The sequence below is a fragment of the Nipponia nippon genome, unplaced genomic scaffold, assembly GCF_047370975.1.
Source record: "Nipponia nippon isolate SJK-2023a ecotype South Korea unplaced genomic scaffold, ASM4737097v1 scaffold_1, whole genome shotgun sequence".
Classification (NCBI taxonomy): domain Eukaryota; kingdom Metazoa; phylum Chordata; class Aves; order Pelecaniformes; family Threskiornithidae; genus Nipponia; species Nipponia nippon.
The window spans coordinates 103,331,747-103,353,385 of NW_028262290.1; the positions used below are offsets into that span (position 1 = coordinate 103,331,747).

General features: G+C 39.6%; 1 protein-coding gene across 10 annotated transcripts in view; it reads left to right on the plus strand.

The window, feature by feature from the left end:
• CTDP1 (CTD phosphatase 1) overlaps window positions 1-21,639 on the plus strand; it is a 120,002-nt gene that overhangs the window by 89,659 nt on the left and 8,704 nt on the right. The window contains exons 13-14 of one of the 10 annotated variants that reach the window (XM_087765209.1): window positions 5,193-5,252; window positions 6,758-6,782. The exons of 3 other annotated variants lie outside the window; for them this stretch is intronic. In XM_087765209.1, coding sequence (XP_087621335.1) covers window positions 5,193-5,252; window positions 6,758-6,767 — 70 coding nt within the window. In that variant the 3' untranslated portion in view covers window positions 6,768-6,782. Of the gene's footprint in view, window positions 1-5,192; window positions 5,253-6,757; window positions 6,783-15,401; window positions 17,765-18,240; window positions 18,266-21,639 lie in introns of those variants that run through there. 6 more of the 10 variants (XM_087765218.1, XM_087765177.1, XM_087765186.1 and 3 more) reach the window with 6 other exon arrangements.

Genomic DNA, 21,639 nt, shown 5'->3' on the forward strand with positions numbered 1-21,639 from the left:
GTGAGGAGGTAGGCAGCAAAGAGTTACTGCATACTAATTGAACTTCAGTCTGGTAAAGATTTTTTTTGTGTGAGGCAAATATCTAAAATACTTATCCAACCTGACCTTTTTGATGTTGTACCAACTCGAAATAACACTGCTGTAGTGCCTACGAACCTCTTACGTTCCAAGTCCTTCTGGACTGACTTAGCTTAAAAGGGCTAAAAAGCAAACTGGGCAGAATGGGGGCTTTGGCAGGTGACAAATTGTTGTGATGGAAGTCATTTGTTTTTGCAGATGTGGTTGTCAGGTAAACATTTTAATAGGTGGGATCAGTAGCATTAAGTTGCCTGACACTTCCTTCTTGCATAACTCCATTTTACTGGCTTTAACTTTGCCAGACATAAACTGCTAGAGCTAAAATACTCTCAGACTACCTCTGTGCTTAACACTTCATTGCTTTTGAAAAAATTAAGTAAAAAGATTCAGTCATTTAAGCTGGGGGGAGAAAGTTTAAAAAAAAAAAAAAACACACACACACACACACACAAAAAAAACCCACTAGTTTTCCAGTATTGAAAAAACTGTTTGTGGCTTCGTAACCCTTGATTTTGGAGTGCTGGATCTCAGGTGACAGGTTGCATATGTATCAAGGATGTGCCTTTTTCAGTCCCTCTTGAAAACTGTCCAAATGTGGCAAAGTTCCAAGTATGTGTGTTTCTCCCAGCAGTTTGTTAGGCATGTGTTAGCCCATCCTTATTCACATTTTATGTGATCATAAAGTATTTCCTGCTGGAGAAATGAAAAGTACTGTAATCCAGAATACTTAGGATTCTAAAGGTGAAGACATATCCTAAAAAGCAAGAGTCCTTCAGCTGTAATCTTTGTCTGATTAGGTAAGGATCTGATTAGTGACCACCTTCAGAGGTTGCTTTAGGCAACTGGAGCGCATCCCATCAACATTTAACCACATTCTTTAAGTAGTAGGAACGTTACTTCTTTTGATAGTTGATACTTTTGTTTCAAATATACTGTTAAGGTTGATTCTCAGCTTTTTATCTTTGTGTCCCTCTCATATTCCTAGTAAAACAGACCTCTCCAAACTTATGTGTATCTGAATCAGTCATTCTATCCCCGCCTCTCCCCAGAGAAAAATAATTAGTTTGAGGAGATAGTTTAGTTTATTTCACTGACTTTGAGTGTCTACACTTAGTCAGGTAAACCTCACCCTTTGGTGTTTCTTGTCTCTGTTTTAAGGCACAAAAATTCATTTTTAAGAGCAAACTGTGCAAAGGATAGCTATACTTGAAAAATGTAGTTACATCCCGTGCTTTGTTTCCTTTGAGTAGCTTTGTTTTCATGAGAAGTAGATTTGATTGAAGTGAAAGACTGTCCAAGCTCTTAAGTGATTCCTTACTTACAGCAATCTTTATGATAAAGCTTCAATATGTACTCGTGAGTTATTCTAACTGTGTCTTTACTCATTGATCTCTGCAGCTTTAGCTGAAATTTGAAAATTAAGTGGATTTTTAAGCAGAAAAGTTCAACAGTATTAGAATGTAATTGCAAATGTCTAGAGAAGTCACTGACAAACTCAACTGTTATAACACCATATTGGAAGCATTTTATAATTATGAGTGGAGAATTAAAAAATGCAGAAGGAGGAATCAAGAGAGCTGGAAATATTACTCTTAAAATTGCATCTACTTGCCAGCATGCTTCTCTTTATCATGCCACTTACTGTCGTTAAACTAGATTTCTTTTTTTTTCTTTTTAAAGATGCCAATCTTATCATTTGACTGTAAACATACTTCTAAAAATCATTCTTATGCTATGGCCTCACAAATAATATATATATAATGGGTTATGCTTCATTTGGAAGTGTAAGTAACATTGCAGTTTGCTGAGCCAGTCTTTCTTTAGGAAGGCTGTTTGAAGACTTCTACCACAGGGAAAATAACTATTTGAATGTCATATAAGTTTGTAAGTTTGCATGCATATTTTCACCAAAATATTGCCTCTGAAATTTCATTTTGATGATATAGAGGGTTACACTGTACCTGTGTAAAACAGAAAATCAATCATCTTAACTGCCTGAAAGAATTTCACATTTAAATTTTGCCATATATTGCTCAGTGGACTTGAATCACTGTAGAAGCAAACTTGTAGGCTTCTTAACAAATTGGGAAGAATTTCCACTGTATTTATATTGTTTAAAGCTTTTCCTTGCTTTTAGTTGTCATTTGCCTGTTAGGTAACTGCTAGTCTTTCAGTCTGTGTCTGATGGTACAAGTACTGTAACAGCGCAACCAGAAAGACGGGGAGTTCTGTCTCCTCATTAATGAGGTTAAGCATCATTGGTTTTCCTTGTAAAACACTGAGTTACTCCATAAATAATTTAAAGCTATTACAGTATATAGTTTTTAAGCTGTCTTATTAGAGAAACCGCTTGCTTTTTTTCCTTCTGATGACTAGAGCAAAATGGAAGATCCAGCATGACTTCTGCCCCGAGGAAGCTGCCAGCTGCAGGCAGTGCCTGTCTGCGTGTTTTCTCAGAGGGGAAGGGCAGGGCAGAGGAGTTTTTTTCCTCCACCATGTGAGATCATTTTGTTAGAGCAAAGCTACTTTTCACATCGGCAGCAACCAAAAGAACTGTGAGGCTCATTTGTTACTCCTGGCTTGGAAAACAAGCTACTACTCTGACTGCTTGCTGCTCTTCAGTGTCTCCTTGTATCAGAAAATTAACAGTTAAGTGTTCAAGAGAAGTATTGTTACGGGCAAGTCACTTAGTCACGCAAGGGGAAAGGAGTGCTTCCTACGGGGAGGGACTGCAGAAATCTTTCTTCTTTGTCAGCTTAATATTCCCATGTTTTTCCACTGGGAAGACATCTATCTTCTGAAAAAGCTACCAAACAGAGTTTATCTGGAACTTAACTTCTTGCTCTCCAGCAAGGTTTGTCGGGCTCAGCGAAGAGGGTTAATGGTATGAAGGATCCTACCAACTCCTTAGGTCCCTGTGCCATCGCACTAGTCTGACAGTATTCAGTCTCTGGCTATTTTTCACTGTTTTTCACATTGTTCACTTCTGTTTAAAGTCTGCATTTGTTCTAGAGGTTTTTTCTTATCTGGGTAGAAATACTGCTTTCTTTTAAAAGAGCATGAGGAACGCACAGATTTGCTAAAAGTCAGTGAGGGATTCTCTCTTTTAGTCTACATTTTAGGTGACTTAGGGAGTTCAATATGTATTTCTATGCCTGGTTTATAGACACACACACACCTCCATGAAAATGTTGAAGGATCTAGTGGCTTTACATTCGTGTTATTTTTCTATTTGAAAAATATGTATGCTGAAGAAGTTCAGAAGTTTTCTGAATTTGGCCAAAATAGATGCATAGAAAAATTAGTTTGAAAATATTATTTTTTTGTTAAAGGTTTAAGGTGTTAATGCTACATGTTATCTCAAAGCTACTTTACTGATTGTCTTTTCTTAAGATTTAGAGAAATCTTCTTGACTTTAAGATTGAATCATGTTGCTCTTTTATACACAATATTTGAAATAATAGTATTTGCAAAATAGCAACAATATTCTACTCCTTTGCTGTGCCTGAATTATGTCATTTAGCTAACTTGTTCATGTGTCTTTTCTTTCTTGGATGCACAGGAGGAGTTGTAATGCTTCATAGATTTCTTTTCACAGAGGATTCAAAATTCCATTGCTATGAAAGGATTATACCAAATTTGTTCTGCTTTGTTCTGTATAATCTTCCTAGAAAGTTTTTACTAACAGAAAGGTTCTCTGTAAGTCTTTCTGTGCCAAAAATTTGATTTTCAAGTTTTTTCAATATTAAATTAAATTAGGTCTCCAATCTGCTATAATGAGTGCCTGATAAAACTAGAGGGGTTTTGTAGCTATGGTATGTTATGCCTAGGGGACTAACTTTAAACCATATGGAAATGTTGGGTTGAAAAATGGGTATGTGTTAGTTTTATCAGGGTTTTGTGGCATTGGTGTGCCAGTAGCAGGTGAAGGTGCAGAGGAATGAATTTTCTACACCCTTTTAAACCCACAGGTGGATGGAAAGATGCTGAAAGTTATTGGTAGGTAGATGTGGTCTAAGAAATAAAAATGTGTGATGCTATTTTTAATATGCTATTTTATTTGATAGTATTAAAAAAAAAAAAACAAAAAAAAAACAAAAAAAAAAACAATGCCAGGCATGCCTGACTAAATTGATTAAGGAATATTACATTTCTATTTAAAAAAAGAAATGGGGGGAAAAAAAACCCTAAAATAATTATTTTCTACAAATGAAAGGGTATCTGGGTGATCTGTCACAAAAGAGGACAACAGTGTTAGGAAAGGAAGTTTTCTTTCTAGGAAGACTGAATGGAATGTTCTAATACAAGTATTTTGGGGTTTTTAACTCAAAATTATCATTTCAGTGAAAAACATCTTTCTTCTTCAATTGCTATTATATGCTATCTGATTGAGGGAACTGTTCCCCAGGGGGATTTTTGAGATATAAGCTATGCCATTTTGCTTGGTTTTTAAAGAGAAGTTATCTTTCTATTAATATCTTAAACCTTCAGAGCTGGTCTGTGTGTCCTTCACTTTTAGCTTTTGTGTTTAGTTTTCTTCTGCCGCTGCAGTAAAGAAGTTCTTTATTCCTAATTTAAAGGAATTAAGCTTTATGATCTCAAATGGAAAAATTCATGTGGACAAGTCTAAAAACTCATAAATCATAAAGCATAGTTTGGACTATTCTAGCTGTTCAAGAAACAAAATTGGCAAAAGCATAAAATAAAATTGTCAGTAATTGGAGTATAATTTATTTCTCTGTTGGTTTTGAAGAATCTTCTGGTTTATTTCTGTATGTCATTCAGCTACAAAAAGAAAAAAATAGTTTGTAACACTGCTGCTTGATAGGCTATCACTTGAGCTATGCAAGATTTGGCTCCTTTATATGCTTTCAAATCACTTTTTCAGCTATGATTTCATTACTTCAGTATAATAAGCCATACTCTAAATGTACTAACAGCATGACCAGCCAGCATTATAATAATGTATAATAGAAAAATATTGCTTTGTTCAGAAAATTCTAATACTCTCCTGTTTACAAGGGACTTTACAAAATGTAGGTTATTTTCTCTGTGGAGCTATTGGATGTTTTTCTTTTTACACTTGGCTAATCTCAGATTTAATGATTTCCCAGCAGTCACACTTCCAAAGTTGGTGTCAGTCAGATGAGCATTAATGATGGTGATGTGATTGGGTGAGTAGAGATTCTTGGTGGATTAAACCAAGAGTACTGGAGTTGTGCGGATGTATTATTTCTTTTAAATTCCTTCAAAAATAAATCAGACAAGAAACTATAGCACACATGGTGGTAAATGTTCGAAAAGTTGTGAGAAATGAAGACGCAGTCTCTGTGTATGTAGTAGGTACCCAGCTCTTGGCGGAGAAGCAAATAGTGGTAGTGAGTATGCGCTCGGGTTCTTAGAGGTTGTGTCTACATTAGTGTTTTAGCCCAGGTCAGCAGTGTGCCTTTGAAGCAACGCTTTGGTGTGCCTCCCAGAGGGGCCTTAAAGTTCACCCTTTCCTTTAGGTCAATCTAAGCTGAGATTTAACTCTTAAGAGCTTGCCTGCTGTGCTCCAGCCACTAAGGCACCTTCAGTTCACAGGATGACCTTATAGCTCATCTACAGTAAAACTCTATTTCTGTCTTTAATCAGCCATATGGCCCATGTGCCAAATGTATTTTCTTGGTACATACATTGTCAACAGGGCAATAGTATATAAGTCACCTGGAGTGACTTTTAAACTTTTAAAATTTTAAACTCTGTTTTAAACGCTAAACTTTTGTATGCTTTCAGGGTTGGATTCCTTTTCTGTTGCTTTTGATAGTCTATATACCTAGACAGTGTTCACAGTTTTGTATTATTTCTTCTTGATCATTTAAATGTTGGGACATTGCAGTACACTGCTTTATTTTAAAATTTCAAGTGGTAAATTACTTAAATTAGAAGAGTGGCACTGATGAATGGCAAAATCAGCTATATAACCAAATGAATGCATGGCTTAGTTTCATATAGAAGCACTCAATTAAGTAGATGAGACATTCATATCTTCAAGCTTGTTAATGAATTTAGTGGCCTAAATTTTCAAGTTGTTACTAAAACTATACCTACTACAACTTCAGTTAAGTTGCAGATTAAGTTACAGTTGTGTTTTCAGCTGCTGATTAGCCTTGTTGGTACACAGTGTGCATGTGGATGTCAAGAAAATAGTAAGAAAAATACTGACAAAATGAATCAATCTGAATATTCAGTAAGTGGGGGACAGAAGTGGTTGCAGTTTGCCTTGGGTTTTTTCCAAAGAAGTTTTCTCTGCAATTTTACAGTTGGCTTTATTCCTATATGATGTTGTCTGTAAGAATCTACTGTCATCCAAATACACTGAAAAATTATAATTTATATTAGAAAGTCTTCTCTTGGCTATGTGTATGAATTATATTTACAGCCTGCAGGAAGATTTAAAGGTGAAAAACTTCAATAATTAAAAGTCAGTTCTCCCATAAACTAAGTTCCTGTTTAGGATGCTTACCTAGGAAAGCAAGTAGCCCACCAGAATTTTGATGTACCCAACAGAAACTAGAAATCAAATTCACATTGTCTGTATATAGATGGGCTTCTAAGCAGATAACAGCATTGCTCCAGAAGAGGAATATCTGTCAGAAAAAGTAGCCATGTAAGTGATTTTTATACTTTGAACTTCTAGAAGATCCTAGAATTTGGGTAAGGCATATGAAATTGGACCGAAGTCTGAGATGGCAAAGAAACTGAGGATCAGTACTTTGCTCATTCATTCAAGTAAGTGTCTTGCACTGTTCCTGTTACCAGACATCTTCTATATCGGTAACCAGCTGGGCTGTGTCTTGAGATGAGAAAAGAGAGTGCTATAACATGGCACATTTCTACAGTTATGCTTTTATTTTGAAGTTTACTTTTGGACAAAGCTTAATTATCTGTAATATGTACAAATATTTTCTTGTACTGGAATATTGTTTTATGAAGTCAAGTCAAATGTTGATTTCATTATTTCATACATATTAGGCTTGATTATAACGTCATCTTAAAAATCTATCTGACAGTGGCAAAGCTGCATTTTATTTCTAGCCCTGAATCTACTTGGATCTAGAATTTAGATCTTTCTGGAAAATGTTAGATTTGGTTTTCACAGGGCCAGTACTTCTCGCTGGAGATAAACTTGCAGTGAGGGCCTTTTTTTCTGACTGTGCGCCTCTGCTGGCAACTTTCTCACTGTGGCTTATGACTTCATAGACAGCAGGAACACTGTGTGAGCAAACACTCAGGGAAGAACCTAACAGGGAGTTTGCACTATCTTCAGTTCTAGATATGTGAGCTGCTGCTGCATGGAGAAAATCAGAAAGCTGGATCTGTACTGATTCATTTATTCACTCTGTTCTCTGTAGAGTCTTAGTCATAAATTACCATAATCTCAGGTTTTTTCAATGGTATAGTGTTGTGTGTTCTTTCTTGAAATTGTGTTTTATCCATATACAGAAGTGCAGGCACAAAACTAGATATTTGCTAGACAAGTCCAGGTGAGCAAAGGGAATGTTTCCCTTGGAAAGCAAGCTGGTGGAAGTTTGTGGTCCTTGGATTCTGTAGGATTTTGTTCCAGAAACCTTGAGAAGTCCCTGAGAAAGCTTTCTCCTTTCCAGAACTTTGCAAGGAACTTCCCTCCCAAATTCCGAATGAAGACAGGTAAGACTCTGGAAACTTTTCCAGCCACAAGAAGCCATGCTTGTTTTCTGCCTTTTCCATGGTCTTCTGGTATGATGAGTTGTCAGGGAGAAGGGATTCAAATTTTCAGTCAGTTTGCAAAGACAGATCTGTTAATGTCTTGTCTTTATAATGTATAGCCCAGGTTTGTTTAACTGCGGTCCTTTTTTCTCTGTGAGAGCTGATGCATCAGTCTGTAAAACACTAGAGACTATGCAATGATTGATTATGATTGGTATATCCACACCTGGGAAGTATATTATGGATGGTTTTGAGTGGTATTTGAGACAATGGAGGATGAAAATGATGGGGAAAGTATATATCATTATAGCAAGTCATCTAGCTGTCTACCCATCTCTGTGCTCTAGTGCTGTTGCGGAGGTAGGACCAGCATGCTCCTGTTTTTTCCAAAAGATTTGGAATGTGTTTGGGTGGAGGACGGAGAACAGGCAAGGGCAAGGAAGCACCAGAGGTGAATACTGCCTCCTCAAAGTCTGCTGGCCCTCAGATGAGTGCCAAGGTGCTCAGCACTGGAAGCACCTCCCATAACAAGGGAGATGAATGATTTCATATCGCTGCAGGTCTAATCTAGCGTTTGTTCAGCATCAGACTCTTCACATAATCATAAAGTTTCTGGTGTTTCATGACTGAGAAGCATGAAATACTTACGTGTAAGACAGGAGTTCTCAAAGAGGCAAGCTGGTAGTGCTGCAGTTTTTACGATCTCCAAGGATGAAGTCTCAACGGCCTGTCTGGGCAACCTGTGCCAGTACTTAGTCACCATCACAGTGGGAAAGTGTTTCCTGATGTTCAGATGGCACCTCCTGTGTTTCAGTTTGTGCCTGTTGCCTCTTGTCCAGTCACTGGGTACCACTGAAAAGAGTCTGGCTCCATCTTCTTTACACTATCCCTTCAGGAATTTGTACACATCGATGAGATCCACACCCCACCCCTGCCCCAAGCTTTCTCTTTTCCTGTCTAAATAGTCCCAGCTCTCTCAGCCTTTCTTCATAGGAGAGATGCTCCAGTCCCTTAGTCGTCTTTGTGGCCCTTTGTCAAACTGTCTTCAGTATATCCATGTCTCTCTTGTACTGGGGAGCCCAGCAATGGACACAGTGCTCCAGGTGTGGCCTCACCAGTGCTGAGTGTAGAGGGGAAGGAGCGTGTCCCTCAGTCGACCTGCTGGCATAACTCCAGCTGCAGCCTAGGATGCCACTAGCCTTCTTTGCCACAAGGGCACATTGCTGGTTCATGAACCAGGGGTTCAAAGTGGAGTCCACCAGGAACCCCAGGTCCTTTTCCACTTTTTAGCTGGTCAGCACCCACCTTGTACAGTTCATGGGGTTGTTCCTCCCAGGTGCAGGACTTTGTACTTCCCTTTGCTGAACTTCATGAGGTTCCCGTCAGCCCATTTCTCCAGCCTGTCCAGGTCCCTTTGGATGGCAGCACAGCCCTCTGGCCTATCAGCCACTTCTCCCGGTTTTGCATCATCTGCAGCCTTGCTGAGGGAACACTCTGCCCCATCATGCAGATCACTAACAAAGATGTTAAATGGGACTAGACCCAGTATGGACCCCTGGGGTACACAGTCTAGTTACTGACCTCCAACGAGACTTTGTACCACTGTTCACCACCCTTGGGGGCCCGGACATTCAGCCAGTTTTCAGTCCACCTCTCTGTTAATCCAGCCCATACTTCCAACAGCTTCCCTGAGGATCGTATGAGAGACAGTGCAAAGGCCTTAATGAAGTATTCTCTGCTTTCCCCTCATTTACCAAGCCAGTCATTTCATTGTTGGTTATCAGGTTGGTCAAGTACAATTTCTCCTTGGTGAAGCCATGCTCACCACTCCTGATCACCTTGCTGGTGTGCCTGGAAACGGTTTCCAAGATTAGCTGCTCCATCAGCTTCCCAGGAACTAAAGTGAGGCTGACCAGCCTGTAGTTCCCTGCATCCTCCTTCCTGCCCTTTTTAAAGAAAGAAATAACATTTGCATTCCTTCAGTCACCAGACACCATGATCGCTTAAAGATTGAGAGTGGCCTCACAGTGGCATCTGCCAGCTCCCTCAGCACTTGTGGGTGCATTCCATCAGGGCCCATGGACTTATGTATGTCCAGTTTGCTTAAGTGTTCCCTGGCCTGATCCTCTTCCACCAAGGGTACGTCTTCCTTGCTCCAGCCCTTCCTCCTGCTCTCAGGGACTCCTGAAGGCCAGTCTTGCTAGTAAAGAAAGACTGAGGCAAAGGTGGCATCCAGTACCTCAGCCTTTTCCATGTCCTGTGTCACTGGGTCCCCTGCCCCATTCAGCAGCAGGCACGCGTTCTCCCTAGTCTTCTGTTTGAGCTCACTGTAGTACAGGACCTTCTTGTCTTTGACATCAGCATCTCATGGCCACTGCATCCAAGGCTGCCTTCGACCTTCACACCCTCAACAAGCCCCTCCTCATTTGTGAATGAGATCCAGCAGAGCACCTCTCCTCGTTGACTCATCTGTTGCTTGGATTCAGTGCTGTGCAGTACGGCTGTAGGCATTAGAAGGAAGGCTGGAGCCATACTGTGCAATGAAGGAGTAGGGAACATGGGCTAAACAGTATTTGAGCAACATAACTAAGAGCTAGATACATAATCATGGACACCAAAAGGCTGAAGCTGAGCTAGTACAGTACAAATTCATGTCCAACACCTCCAAGCAGCACAATTTCCAGCAGGGCAGCCACTTTTGGATAGCTTATAAACCCCCCGGAGCTGAGGTGGCTCCATGCTGTACAAGTTGGATGTGTCCAAGAAGATGTTTCCAGTGTGCTATCTCTGTGAAGGTTTGGTTTGGGTTTGTTTTGGGTTTTTTTTTTTTCTTTATTCCACTGATTTTTCACATATCTGAGAACATTCTCTGGAGTTGCAGTACATGTGGGGGCTTGCAGTGCCCCAGCTTCTATCAGTGATCTGAATTGTGCTTGGTGTTTCTTGCACTGTGCTCCAACTGCACCTGATAATACTTGTATTACCTGAGTTTCCTATTGTCAAGGATAACCCAGCACACAGAGTCTGGCTGCCCCTGTTTTGTACACCTGTAAAACCAAGGAGTATTGCAGTCAAATATGTTCTTTGGAAGGATAGTTTTCTTTAAAAATATTTGATCAATAGCAGCCAGTTTTTAAAAGCTGTTCCCAATAAAAATAGCTTTCGCTAGATGCTATTGACATATTGCATCAAAGTATGGAAGAAAGGAGGGGAAATCGCATGTTCTCCTCATTAGAAAGGTTCGTCTTCCAAAAGAGGTCGACAACAGTAACACAAACACAAGCCTTGACAGTTTTCCTTCACTCTACCAATTAAAATTTCTTTGATATTTGCTGTCACCTTCTGCAGTTTGAGCATTGCTAAATTTTTAATACTAAAAACAACCCCTCAAACCCTTACCATCTCCTGTGTTCATTAAGTTCTCCTTCCAGCTCCTCATATGGATTTAACCTTCTTCACTGTTCATAAAGGAAGATATATGAGCTTTAAGCTGATGCTTTATTTCCAGAAGCTAAGGGCACAAGTATAATTTATGAGGTGAATATTAGGGTGTAATGCCTGTGACATCCATACTGCTTATCAAGGAATGTCGTTTTCTTTCCAGCAACAGAAAAATAAATGTGTGTTTCTGAGCTTGGGCTCCCTTCTCCATTTCATCACCTTTAAATTTTTATATGGCTGCATGTCTTGGCAAAAAGGCACGTTCCTCTTGTGAGGATGAGGGAGAATTTGAATTGGAGAAGAAAAGGTACAAGAAGAAGAAAGGAAGGTACAGATTTTAGGGAAACTAATAGAAAAGATGTGAAGTGCCAGGGATGGTAGCTTTATGTAAGGAACCGGATAGTTCTTGAAGGGGGCAGAGGGGAAAGAACAGAGCAAAATCAAATCCTGAAGACAACGGAGAGGAAAATACACTCTTGTAAATCAAAATCGTGTACTTTGGGTGTAAAGCACCACATACCTTGCATGGCAGTGTCGTCACTGGAATTTCTTCCTGCTGTGGTGCACCCTTTCTGTGAGCAGTACAACTCTTTCAGGGTTTGCATTTTCTATTAGATATGTTTTTCAGTGTCTCCCAAGCTGGAGGAAGAGAAGTTTCTGAATCATACTCTTAATGTCTTAAGAGTTCAAGTACAGTAGTGCCTGTCTTAGATATTCTCTGTCAGTGAGTCCTGCTGGTAGTATTTTAAACCCCTGTAATTGATCAGACTTCCTATTATCTGAAGCCACTCTTCTAGATGAAAATGCCATAGCATCTTTCTAAAAATAAAAATGTGAATGAATAATTCCCATGGGCTGGCTGAGGCTTTTATACTCCCTATATTCCTGATTGCTTATTTTCTCCCTTCAATATCATCTGTCATCTTCCTTATTTCCTTAGGCTTCAGTGCTGTCAGCTGTTTCCATTACAAGAGAGAGGTAATTTTAAGATTTTTTTTTTTTTTAAAGGACAATTGATAAAACCCTACTTCGATTTTTAAAAGGAGACTGTCAACTCTATTATGCCCTCAAAATGGCTTTCTTTTAAAAATCACAGTCCTTACTGCATGTGTGTATATGGTCCTTCCCACCTGCGGATCATAAGATATGGGAATGGGAAGACTGAAACCCATTATTTCCTGAGCATTGTGGACATAAAGCTATGTTCCACACATGAAAAATTTAAATAACAATCTGGAATTGTTTAAATAACAATCTGGAACTGGGGAACTCTCCCCAAAACCCAGGCATCAGTTCTGAGGGATAAACCTGGGTCTAATGGAAGGATCTGTGCTGCTCTTGACCTGGGCAGTTTTGCCCTGAAGACTCATAAGTGAATTTTGTAGGAAACTGACTGTGTATTCTTATTAAAATATATTTTATATGCTTGTCTGGAATATAATCTTATGTATTCTTGTGCTTAAGAAGAAATTGATGAATAGTATGAAAATTAGAGGATTGAAGAAAGGTATATTGCATGATTAAGCAAGCTTTGTGCTTGCAGCTTATTTTGGGAAGCATGTATTTCTTTAGTTTTCTTCTAGTATGATTCTTAATGGTGACATTTTTCTTATTTATGTGGTAAATTAAGAGATTAAACAACAGTGTTGACAGCTATTAACCTTAGTTTTCTTCATAACTTGTATTATAAGTTTATGGTAGGATTCTGTGAGGGAAGAAAAACTGTAAGAAATTCTTCATGGATTCCTTACGGAATACTTAAGGGAGATTACCTTTTCCTACAGCACATTTGTGCCTACTGAAATATTACATCATGTTTCAGATGAAGGTACTTAGCATGTATTTGACAAATGGGAGAAATGTGTAGATTTCAGTAATCTTCAAAAGCAAAATAGTGAAAAGAATACTGGTCACTAGAGAGGAACAAATATGAGGAAGCACACACCAATTCAAAATACACTTTATTTTTTTCCCCTTAGGGTATCTCAGGTTTTTCCAACCGGCATTCAAGGAAGGAATATAATGTTTTTAAATGAAAATAGGAAGACAACATTGCAGATGCAAAGCTACCACTCATGCAGAACTAGATGCTACTCATATTTGTACATTTCTTTTCTCCTTCATATAAAGCAGTCTTAATCCTGTGGAAAGCAGGAAACTCTTTACGTGTAGATTTGTAATTCCTGAAAAGGTACGGTACTGGTGGAGTAATGGAAATGATGTGTGTGCATGACTAGCCCCTCTGTCACTGTCCATGCTGTGACGGGAAGGATGTAAGCGCAGAGTAAACTAGTTTTCAGAGAGTGGTACAACCCTTAGAATGACATAGTAATTTTTTTCTCAAGTCTCTTTTTGTTTTTAAAAAAAAAAATCATTCTATCCTTGCTGTTATGTAGCATGCATAATAGTAATTCCAGAATAAAGGCATGGAAAATGTGCAGTATTTAAAGCACTAGCCTAGATTTGAAAGTACTTTTGTATGATGAACAGATGAAAAGCAGCTGCTTGCCATCCAGAGTTTGCAGTAACAAAGTCAGTTTTGTAAGAGACTAAGGATTCTGACAAATGGGTTGTCAGAGGTAGAAATTTAGGGGAAGTAACATCTTCATCCTATTCTTCTGACATAAGTTACTGCTCCATAATGAAAGTGGTTGAATGAAATATGGATTACATCAGAGCTGATTGTTGACATCTGGCCCTCAAACTTTTGTTTTTGAAACTTCAAGTTCAACAAAGAGGCGTTTGAATGGGGGTTCTGTATCAGAAAAACATGGAAAATTCTTCAGTAAAGCTTTTCAAACATGATATAATTCTCTGAAATTCCAGTTTTCCAGTTACTGCACTAGGCTTACTATTCATGTCAAAATGGAGAAACTATATAGATATATCTTCTTGCTGTATTCTTGCATGAAATTCTACAATTCTTTCTTCTTTCTATTTGGCAGAGATGTATCCTGAATTTTTTCTTTCTCCTTGATAAAATAGTTTTCCTGTGTTGAAATTAATAATGTGCAGAGAAAGGAGAATAGGATTTCACCATGCAGGGGGATGTCGAGATACTCAACTGGTTCCATCTGCATTTACAGTAAAATCAAAACATTCAAAATTACTGAAAGATTACTGAGAAAAGATGGGTCTAACTAGGTCTGTTCTATGTTCAGAGATGCATAAATCAGTAGGGAAACAAAGGTATGCTTATTCAACTGTTGAAGAGGAAGGTCCTTGTTCTAAGAATCCGGGCACGTGTACGTCATTGATACGCGTAGCGCGAGAGATAGATGCAAAGTCTGCTTCAGGAGAAATCACAGGACATCGTTCACTTCATAGCTGCTGCTTACAGATTCTGAAATACTTTGAGCTGCGAACTGATGAGTTATTGCCAAGTCCTAATACAATATCGGTTAGTTAAAGAGGAACATGCATTTTGGAAAGCCTCAGATCATTAACTGGGTAAGAAGAAAAAAGGTCACAGGAGAGAACAGTGAGAGTGTAAACTTCCACACATTTAGACTATTAACTAGAGCTAAAATTAACCAAGGTGCTGGTTCACATTTAGATCATGAGACTGAAATGATTTTGCATTTCTCTGCGTTTCCTACAAGGAGCAAGTGCACAGCTTGCGCATGTTTTCTGAAAGTGTCAAGCTGCTAAGTTTCCGTTGCAGCTTTTTTGCCTCCTCTAAAGTGGAGATGCTCATCCTCCTAGAGGCTTTTAGAAAGCAAACTGTGCAATCTAAAAGTTCTCTGGCCCAACCAAGCAAACCTTGGCACAGAATTAATGCGAAAAGTAACAGCTTCATTATACGGTGGACCGCCCTAGAGCCTGGGTTAACCTCAAGGCACCTCTTTAAGGTGTAGCCAGCTCTTTAAGGTGTAGCTGGGCCATTCCCACAGTCCTGAAATGACAAGTGTTGTAGTTACACATATTCATGGCACCTGTCCGAAGAGCGCTGGCTCCAGTCTCTAATGTGCAGGGTCAATGCTTACTTGCTCTCTGAGGGCTGCTTGTGGCCTGCTCAGAACTGCGGTGGCAGAATGGAGTGCATGCAAGTATGCTGCTGACTATTGTTGTATGGTCAATGATGGTGATCTTGTCCTTATAAACTTCAGTATTATCACTAATACATGGGTTTTTCCATAAATCTTGCATGGCAGGTGCCACAGCTGAACTTCAAGGGGACCGACTGGTTTTTGCTGGTTTCTCCTGGGATGGCTCTTTCTGGAGAGAATACCTGAACTACTTTTCTTGTACAGTGTTCCTAAACAACTTGAATAAATTGTTTCTCAGTAACATTCACATCCACAAAACATGAATTTTTTTCAAATCAAACCTATCAAATATAAACAGCAGCTGAATTTTTTTAACCTTCTTTCCTTTTTCTAAGAGATTTTTTCCCAAAGTCTCTCTCCATGTGGATATGATGTTGCTTTTTTGCCAAGTTTCTTTAGCATTTGGTGGTACAATAAGTGAGGTAATCTCCACTTTAACTATCACCTAAATCTAATAAATTTTACATGAAGAATAATGTAAGTTGTTATAGTTCTATACATATTTTTTTTCATTGTTCACTAAATAGCTGAACAGTGGTACTTTGAACTTGTGTTGGGATATTTTAACATGATTCTGTGGTATCTTCACATTTCCCACCACAACATGGAGGATTCAAATTATTGCAAATTGCTAAAAGGCATGTAAACTGCACAAGATTGCTTTTCTCAGAGTGGTGGTTTAGAATACCTGTGTTCATGTTAGACCATGTCAGATGGGAAGTTTGAAAATGCTTTGAAATACAGTCTGGTTAGAGTGGCGATCTGCCTTCAGCTTCCTTTACTGTCTGCTGTGAAAATACCTAGAAGTCATTTAAATGCAATAACATATTATCCAGTCCAGGTGTGTCTGTGTGTGCAGTTAGTATAACTTGAATTGCACGTGATACTGAGGTTATACCTATTAATGGACATAGTGATTATGCAGTTGAGATCAGGGAGTGTCTTTGAAAAAGTGAAAAATAGCATAAACTTCTCTTAGACTAAGTGTTTTCAGGAACAGATTGGAAAGCTAACATGCCTTAGTATATAGAGAATTCATTAAAAACTAAGTTGTCAATACAATTTCTTCTTAATGGGTTTTCCTACTTCAATACTGTGTGGCTTAACTGTGTAAGTCTACATGACACTTAAGTACTAACAGTTCTAATACTTTGGGGGAAGGATAGATAGGCAATTAAAAGTCTGTACGCTAGTAGAATTAGGAAAGTGCTGTTAAAATATATCTTTATTTTCTCAATTTACTTTAACACTAAATAGGCTTCACTTGCACTTCCCATAAGAAGTGTGTTGGTATCTGCGACATGAACCGAGAATCTAAGATGCTACTTTTTTCTAGTTTATATAGGAGCAAAAGTTTGGAACCGTAATGTAGGTCGTCAGGCATAAGAGTATTTACCTTGTTCTCCTTGTCTCCTTAAATGTGCTAATAAATGCTAAAATATATGCAGGAATTGCTGTTATTCTTACATTTCTCTTTTCTAGCTCTTACCGTCTCTAATGATTTAGTGAATCTGTGTATAACTTAGAGTTCTGGGTGAAGTAATGAAATTGATTTCTCACTAATGCGTCAATGTATTTGAAGTAGAAGTCTTTCTGTAGTCATTGCCTTTTATCACTGCAGAGCCATTAACTAATAGCTTCCATCCCGGGACAATGGAGTGACTAGAGCCTGAGGGAAAATAATTTTCTATAATAGATCTGCAAGAAGCACCAGTCTACAATAGCTGGATTTTGTAGAAGCAGACTATAGAAACCAAGTATTTGTTACAGTCGTTTTAGAAAGAGTGAGGGCTGAAAAGTGATGAGAGGCATTCACATAATCAGAAAGAAAGAACAGAGAAAAGAGACGTGCTTTCTAGCAGAGGATTCTTGTTTAACTGTGAGACCAGCTGAAGAAGTGCAAAAGCATTGGAAAACAACACTTCAGTTTGAAGAAGAGTCTGTGTGCAGCAGGGAGGATCCTGGCACCCTTGGAGGACCCTGACCTTAAGCCTAAGGAGTGATCTAGACTAGGGAGAGGAAGAAATTAGGTGAATATGTTTGTCTTTTTATCTAGCTCTGTTTTTCTTGTGCTTATGCAGTAAAGATTAATTTGTCTCAGAATCAAGAATGAGTGTTTTGTTTGCTTTATCACCGTTAAGTGAACTGTAAAATCAGCATTGCTGAGGTCAGAGTTGGAGGAAAGAGTATGCATAAGCTACCTGGGGGCGAGAAGAGCCCTGGGCAAGTCCTAGGAGCCTACAGCAGAGGTGCATGTGGTGAAAGAGGAGGAGAGCCTGTGCTGATGAGATCCCAGCCTAACCCCAGCCCAGGGAAATGGGAGCTGGCTATTGACCCCATCTGAGGAGCTCCCAGATGGGGAGCACTCTGGAGATGTAATGCTACCCCTTGAGATTGTTGGCTATGGGACTGTTCAAAACAATCTCACAGATGGGAGTGGAGAGTTTTCAGAACAACGCACAAAGGGCAGTTACCTGATGCTGGCTCTGTAGCCCAGCTGGGAGAGGTGCTATTGTGTGAAACATTTCATTTAGGTATTACCTAGATCCAAAAAATGCCAAGAGTGCAATTTAAGTTTGAAGAAATGGAGGCTGCAGGAAACTAGGATAATGGGAAATGAGTTGGGAGTTCTTGACTTGATCTGCTGGGTCTGTTACCTGTCTGTTACCTGTTCTGCCACCTTACAGAATCAGCAGCTCCAGCTTGGCTCCCATGATTGCCAGAGCGAGAGGGGGAGAACTTGAAACCTGAGTGGATGTGAAAAACCAGAGCTCTTAGTGTTCACTCACAAGGGGAGGAGTAGGAAAAATATTTCACTCTGTCTTTGACTTCAGAGCACTTGTGCCACACGCAGGGGGCAGTTCTTTCCTCTGATGGGATCTGAATTCAGACAAGAAACTCGTAAGCATCAGATTGTTTTGGAGTTATTTCTGTTTCTCCACAGGAGCAATTAACAATACCAAGCTCCAGTATCCTGCTCCCACTCACATAAGAGAGAGAGTTCCCCCAGCACTGGGTAAATATTACCACCACCACCACCACTACCCCATTTCAGCAGTTCATAGATATTAATGTTGTTTTTCATCTGTGGCTTTGAAGGAATGGAGAGGGGTAAGGAAGACATAAAGTTAGAAGTTCGGGGTGAGGAAAAAAACTGGTAACATACTGCTTCAGTTTACCTATCAGTGAGAAAGCTGGCATGAAGACTCTGAAGAATAGCCTAGCCTTGTCCCTAAGGTATTTAAGGCAGCATTTTTTCCTTTAGTCAGGCTGAATGCTTTAGTGCAATTTATAAGCTATTAAACAATGTAGGTTTTTCCTCAGTAGGATGTATGGATATCTAAATATCTCTTGAGAATAAGGCAACCAAGTAGTACATCAACAACTGTTAGCGAAGGTTTTTAATCCTTCATTCTATGCCACTATTGAGACCTAGGCCACTAGCAGGAATGCTGTAAGGCATCATTGTTCCCATCAGGAAAAACAGCTGATATATTACAACCCTCTAGTTTCCCTAATGAATTCTGAAAGTACTTTAAATTTCGCATAATAACTAATGTGCATTAATCTTGACCCCTGCAAGTCTGTAATGGCTACTAAACAGCAGTGTATATCAGCAATTAAAATGCCTGCTTGAAGCATGTGCTAAAAATGTTGGTAGAATGAAGCAGTGCTGCTTCTTAAGGCCGGGGGCTAAAACAACCCAGGAATTAAAATGGGTCCATCTTCCCATTTGTGAGTAGTTTATTAATCATTTGAACTCCTAGTAGGTTCTTCCATTGGGAAAAACTCGGTCAGATTTTGTAGAAAACTTGAAATCATTTCAGAAGTCTGTTGTATCAAGCTGATTGTGGAGAATTGTCTGTGCGTTCTTACCATCCAAGCATGTGAAAAGCAGAATATGGATGTTTTAATTCCCCACCCCACGGTAGATGTCACAGCAGCAAAAGTGTCCTTTGCCGTGTGGCTCAAGCATATTGCCACCACGTTGCACAGAAGGGGTCCAGGTTCACTGGAGGTAACATCTCCTGTTCAGAGCCTCGTTTTGCCGTTTCTCAAACTACCAGTGTGGCTGGAATGTGCTTTCAGCTATCCCAGGAAATATTTACTGGGAAACTAAACTGAATGTGTGACAGTATTTGTTTTGCCAGTTACAGTGAAATAACCCATCAGACAAACCAGATCATGTTAAATGCTCATACAAAATATATCCCTGCTAGGCAGAGGACCTGTGGAGCTTGCAGACGCAAGCAGCAAAAATATAAAAGACACGTCTCTCAGCTGACGTTGCTGTTCACGTCAAACTGCTGTGTCTGGAATGGTAATATCTGAAAGTCTGACAAGAAGGTTTTTGGTGTTCAGGTGTTAACAAGGGTGGGTAAACTGCACCTGAGCTGGGGGGCCAGAACTGCCTGCAAAATCTTCATACGTGGCCGGGCTTCTCCTCTCTGCCAGAGCTGCACACATGCACTACCCGCACAAGGGTAACCTTGGCTGCGCTAGGCCAGGAGGGAGCAGGGGTGTATCTGAGTGAGTCCTTGCTCCAGACAGTTCAGCTGCGGAGCATGCTTACTCAGTTTAGTTTATTCCAGAAGGCGCACAGAGGGAAGCGTGTGGTCTTTCTTCCAGTCAGGCCTCTGCCTGGCACGTCAGACCTTGCTCCTGTCCCTGCACCAGTGTGGCTATCTCATTCTCAGATAGCAACTAGAAGGATAACAAATTGTTGCAGGTTTCGTTTTTGTTAAATGTTTGAAGTAGTGTGCCTCTTTTAGTATTCATTTGGGGCCCAGAGAAACACCTTTTCACACATTACTCTTGTGTGCATCCTTATATCCACGTAACTTGCTAATCATACTTTATATGAGCCTATGGCTGGTACCACTACATCAGTAAGACCAGGCTCAGTAGCAACCTGTTACTCTGGATTGATAATAGGTATGGAGCAGCATCTCCTTCAGATGTCTTCTTCGTTAGAGGTACGCGAAAGGCTGCAGCTGAACGATACAGTCAATCTGGGTTTTGGACCACACAAATTTGCAACTGTACAACAGAAAGTACAGATCAAGTATAAACTGCCTCTGCTAATTCAAATTTGTTCCAGAAATATTGACAGAAAAAAATTGTAGAGCAGACTGTAGATGGGATCAAGTACTGTTAGTGAGCAGAGCTGTGATCTGCAGCACTGGATAGTTTGTCATGTCTTAGCTAGTGTGAAAACAACAGGTACGGTGAATTCTCTGTGGTGTCATTTGATTTGGCAGATAGCCTGGCATATGCCAGTTTGATCCAGATTGAATTTGTGGTGCTCAGTGACCCAGTATTGTAGAGAACCAAATTTAATGAACGTAGACTCACTTTTTAGGGAGTTTGTTAGTGTTGCACGGTTAAAGAAAGATGGATAACATTGTTTTGAACGTATTGCATGTATTGGTATGCTGTATATATCATTTATGCAAACCTTATAAAACTGATGCAAAAGTCATGTAGTTCTGTCAGATACTCTCACAACTTTAATTCAAATTTTTCTTGATTGTAAATCAAGCCTTGACACCGCTTTCCTCCGTTTCTCATGGAAACCTAGCAATTTCTAGCCCAAATTTCTAACAAATTTAAGTAAGTTCAACGTTTCTTCTACCAAGAGGTGATTTGATATGAAATGCCTTAATGTCATTTCATCTTGTAATTTACTGTTTTTTCTACAACATCTTGAAGCATACTGGCATGTCTGAAGCAAAATGTTGACTTAAAATACAACATTTTAATGCTGATAAATTATTTTCTAGATTCTTTGTAGCTCTACATTTCACTGCTGTTGTATCTCCAAAACAAAGTCTTCCCAAACCTGTTCTACTGAATGGAAAAAGGACTTTTTGTGTAAATTTTCTACCAATAAATAAAGAAAAATCTAAGCTGGCAGGGCTGGGAATCTGGGGAAGGAGGAGGCCGGGGAATGGGGAGTGCCAAGATAGCACGTCTTGCCATTGGGAGCACTGAAGTTTTCTGATAAAGAAACAGAAGTAGTAGAGGAACGTAATGTTCCAGGAAAACGTTGTATGATACAGAGGAGCAAATCTCGCAGCTGATTGCCAGACGGGGCGATCTCACTCCCATGTTCCTAGCAGTACCACGGTATCACCCGCACCCTCACAACAGCTCTAATGCACCAACATCTGTAGGTAAGGTAATACTCATTGAAAGCTAACTAGAAAGACAGTGGACAACTTGCTATGCTAGAGGATTTAACTGGTTTACCACACTGTTAGGCAGGTTAGCCGGGCCAATGAACTGAGGGAGTATCCAGTTAAATCATCTGGGAATGTGACGAGGATGAAGGACTTCCCTT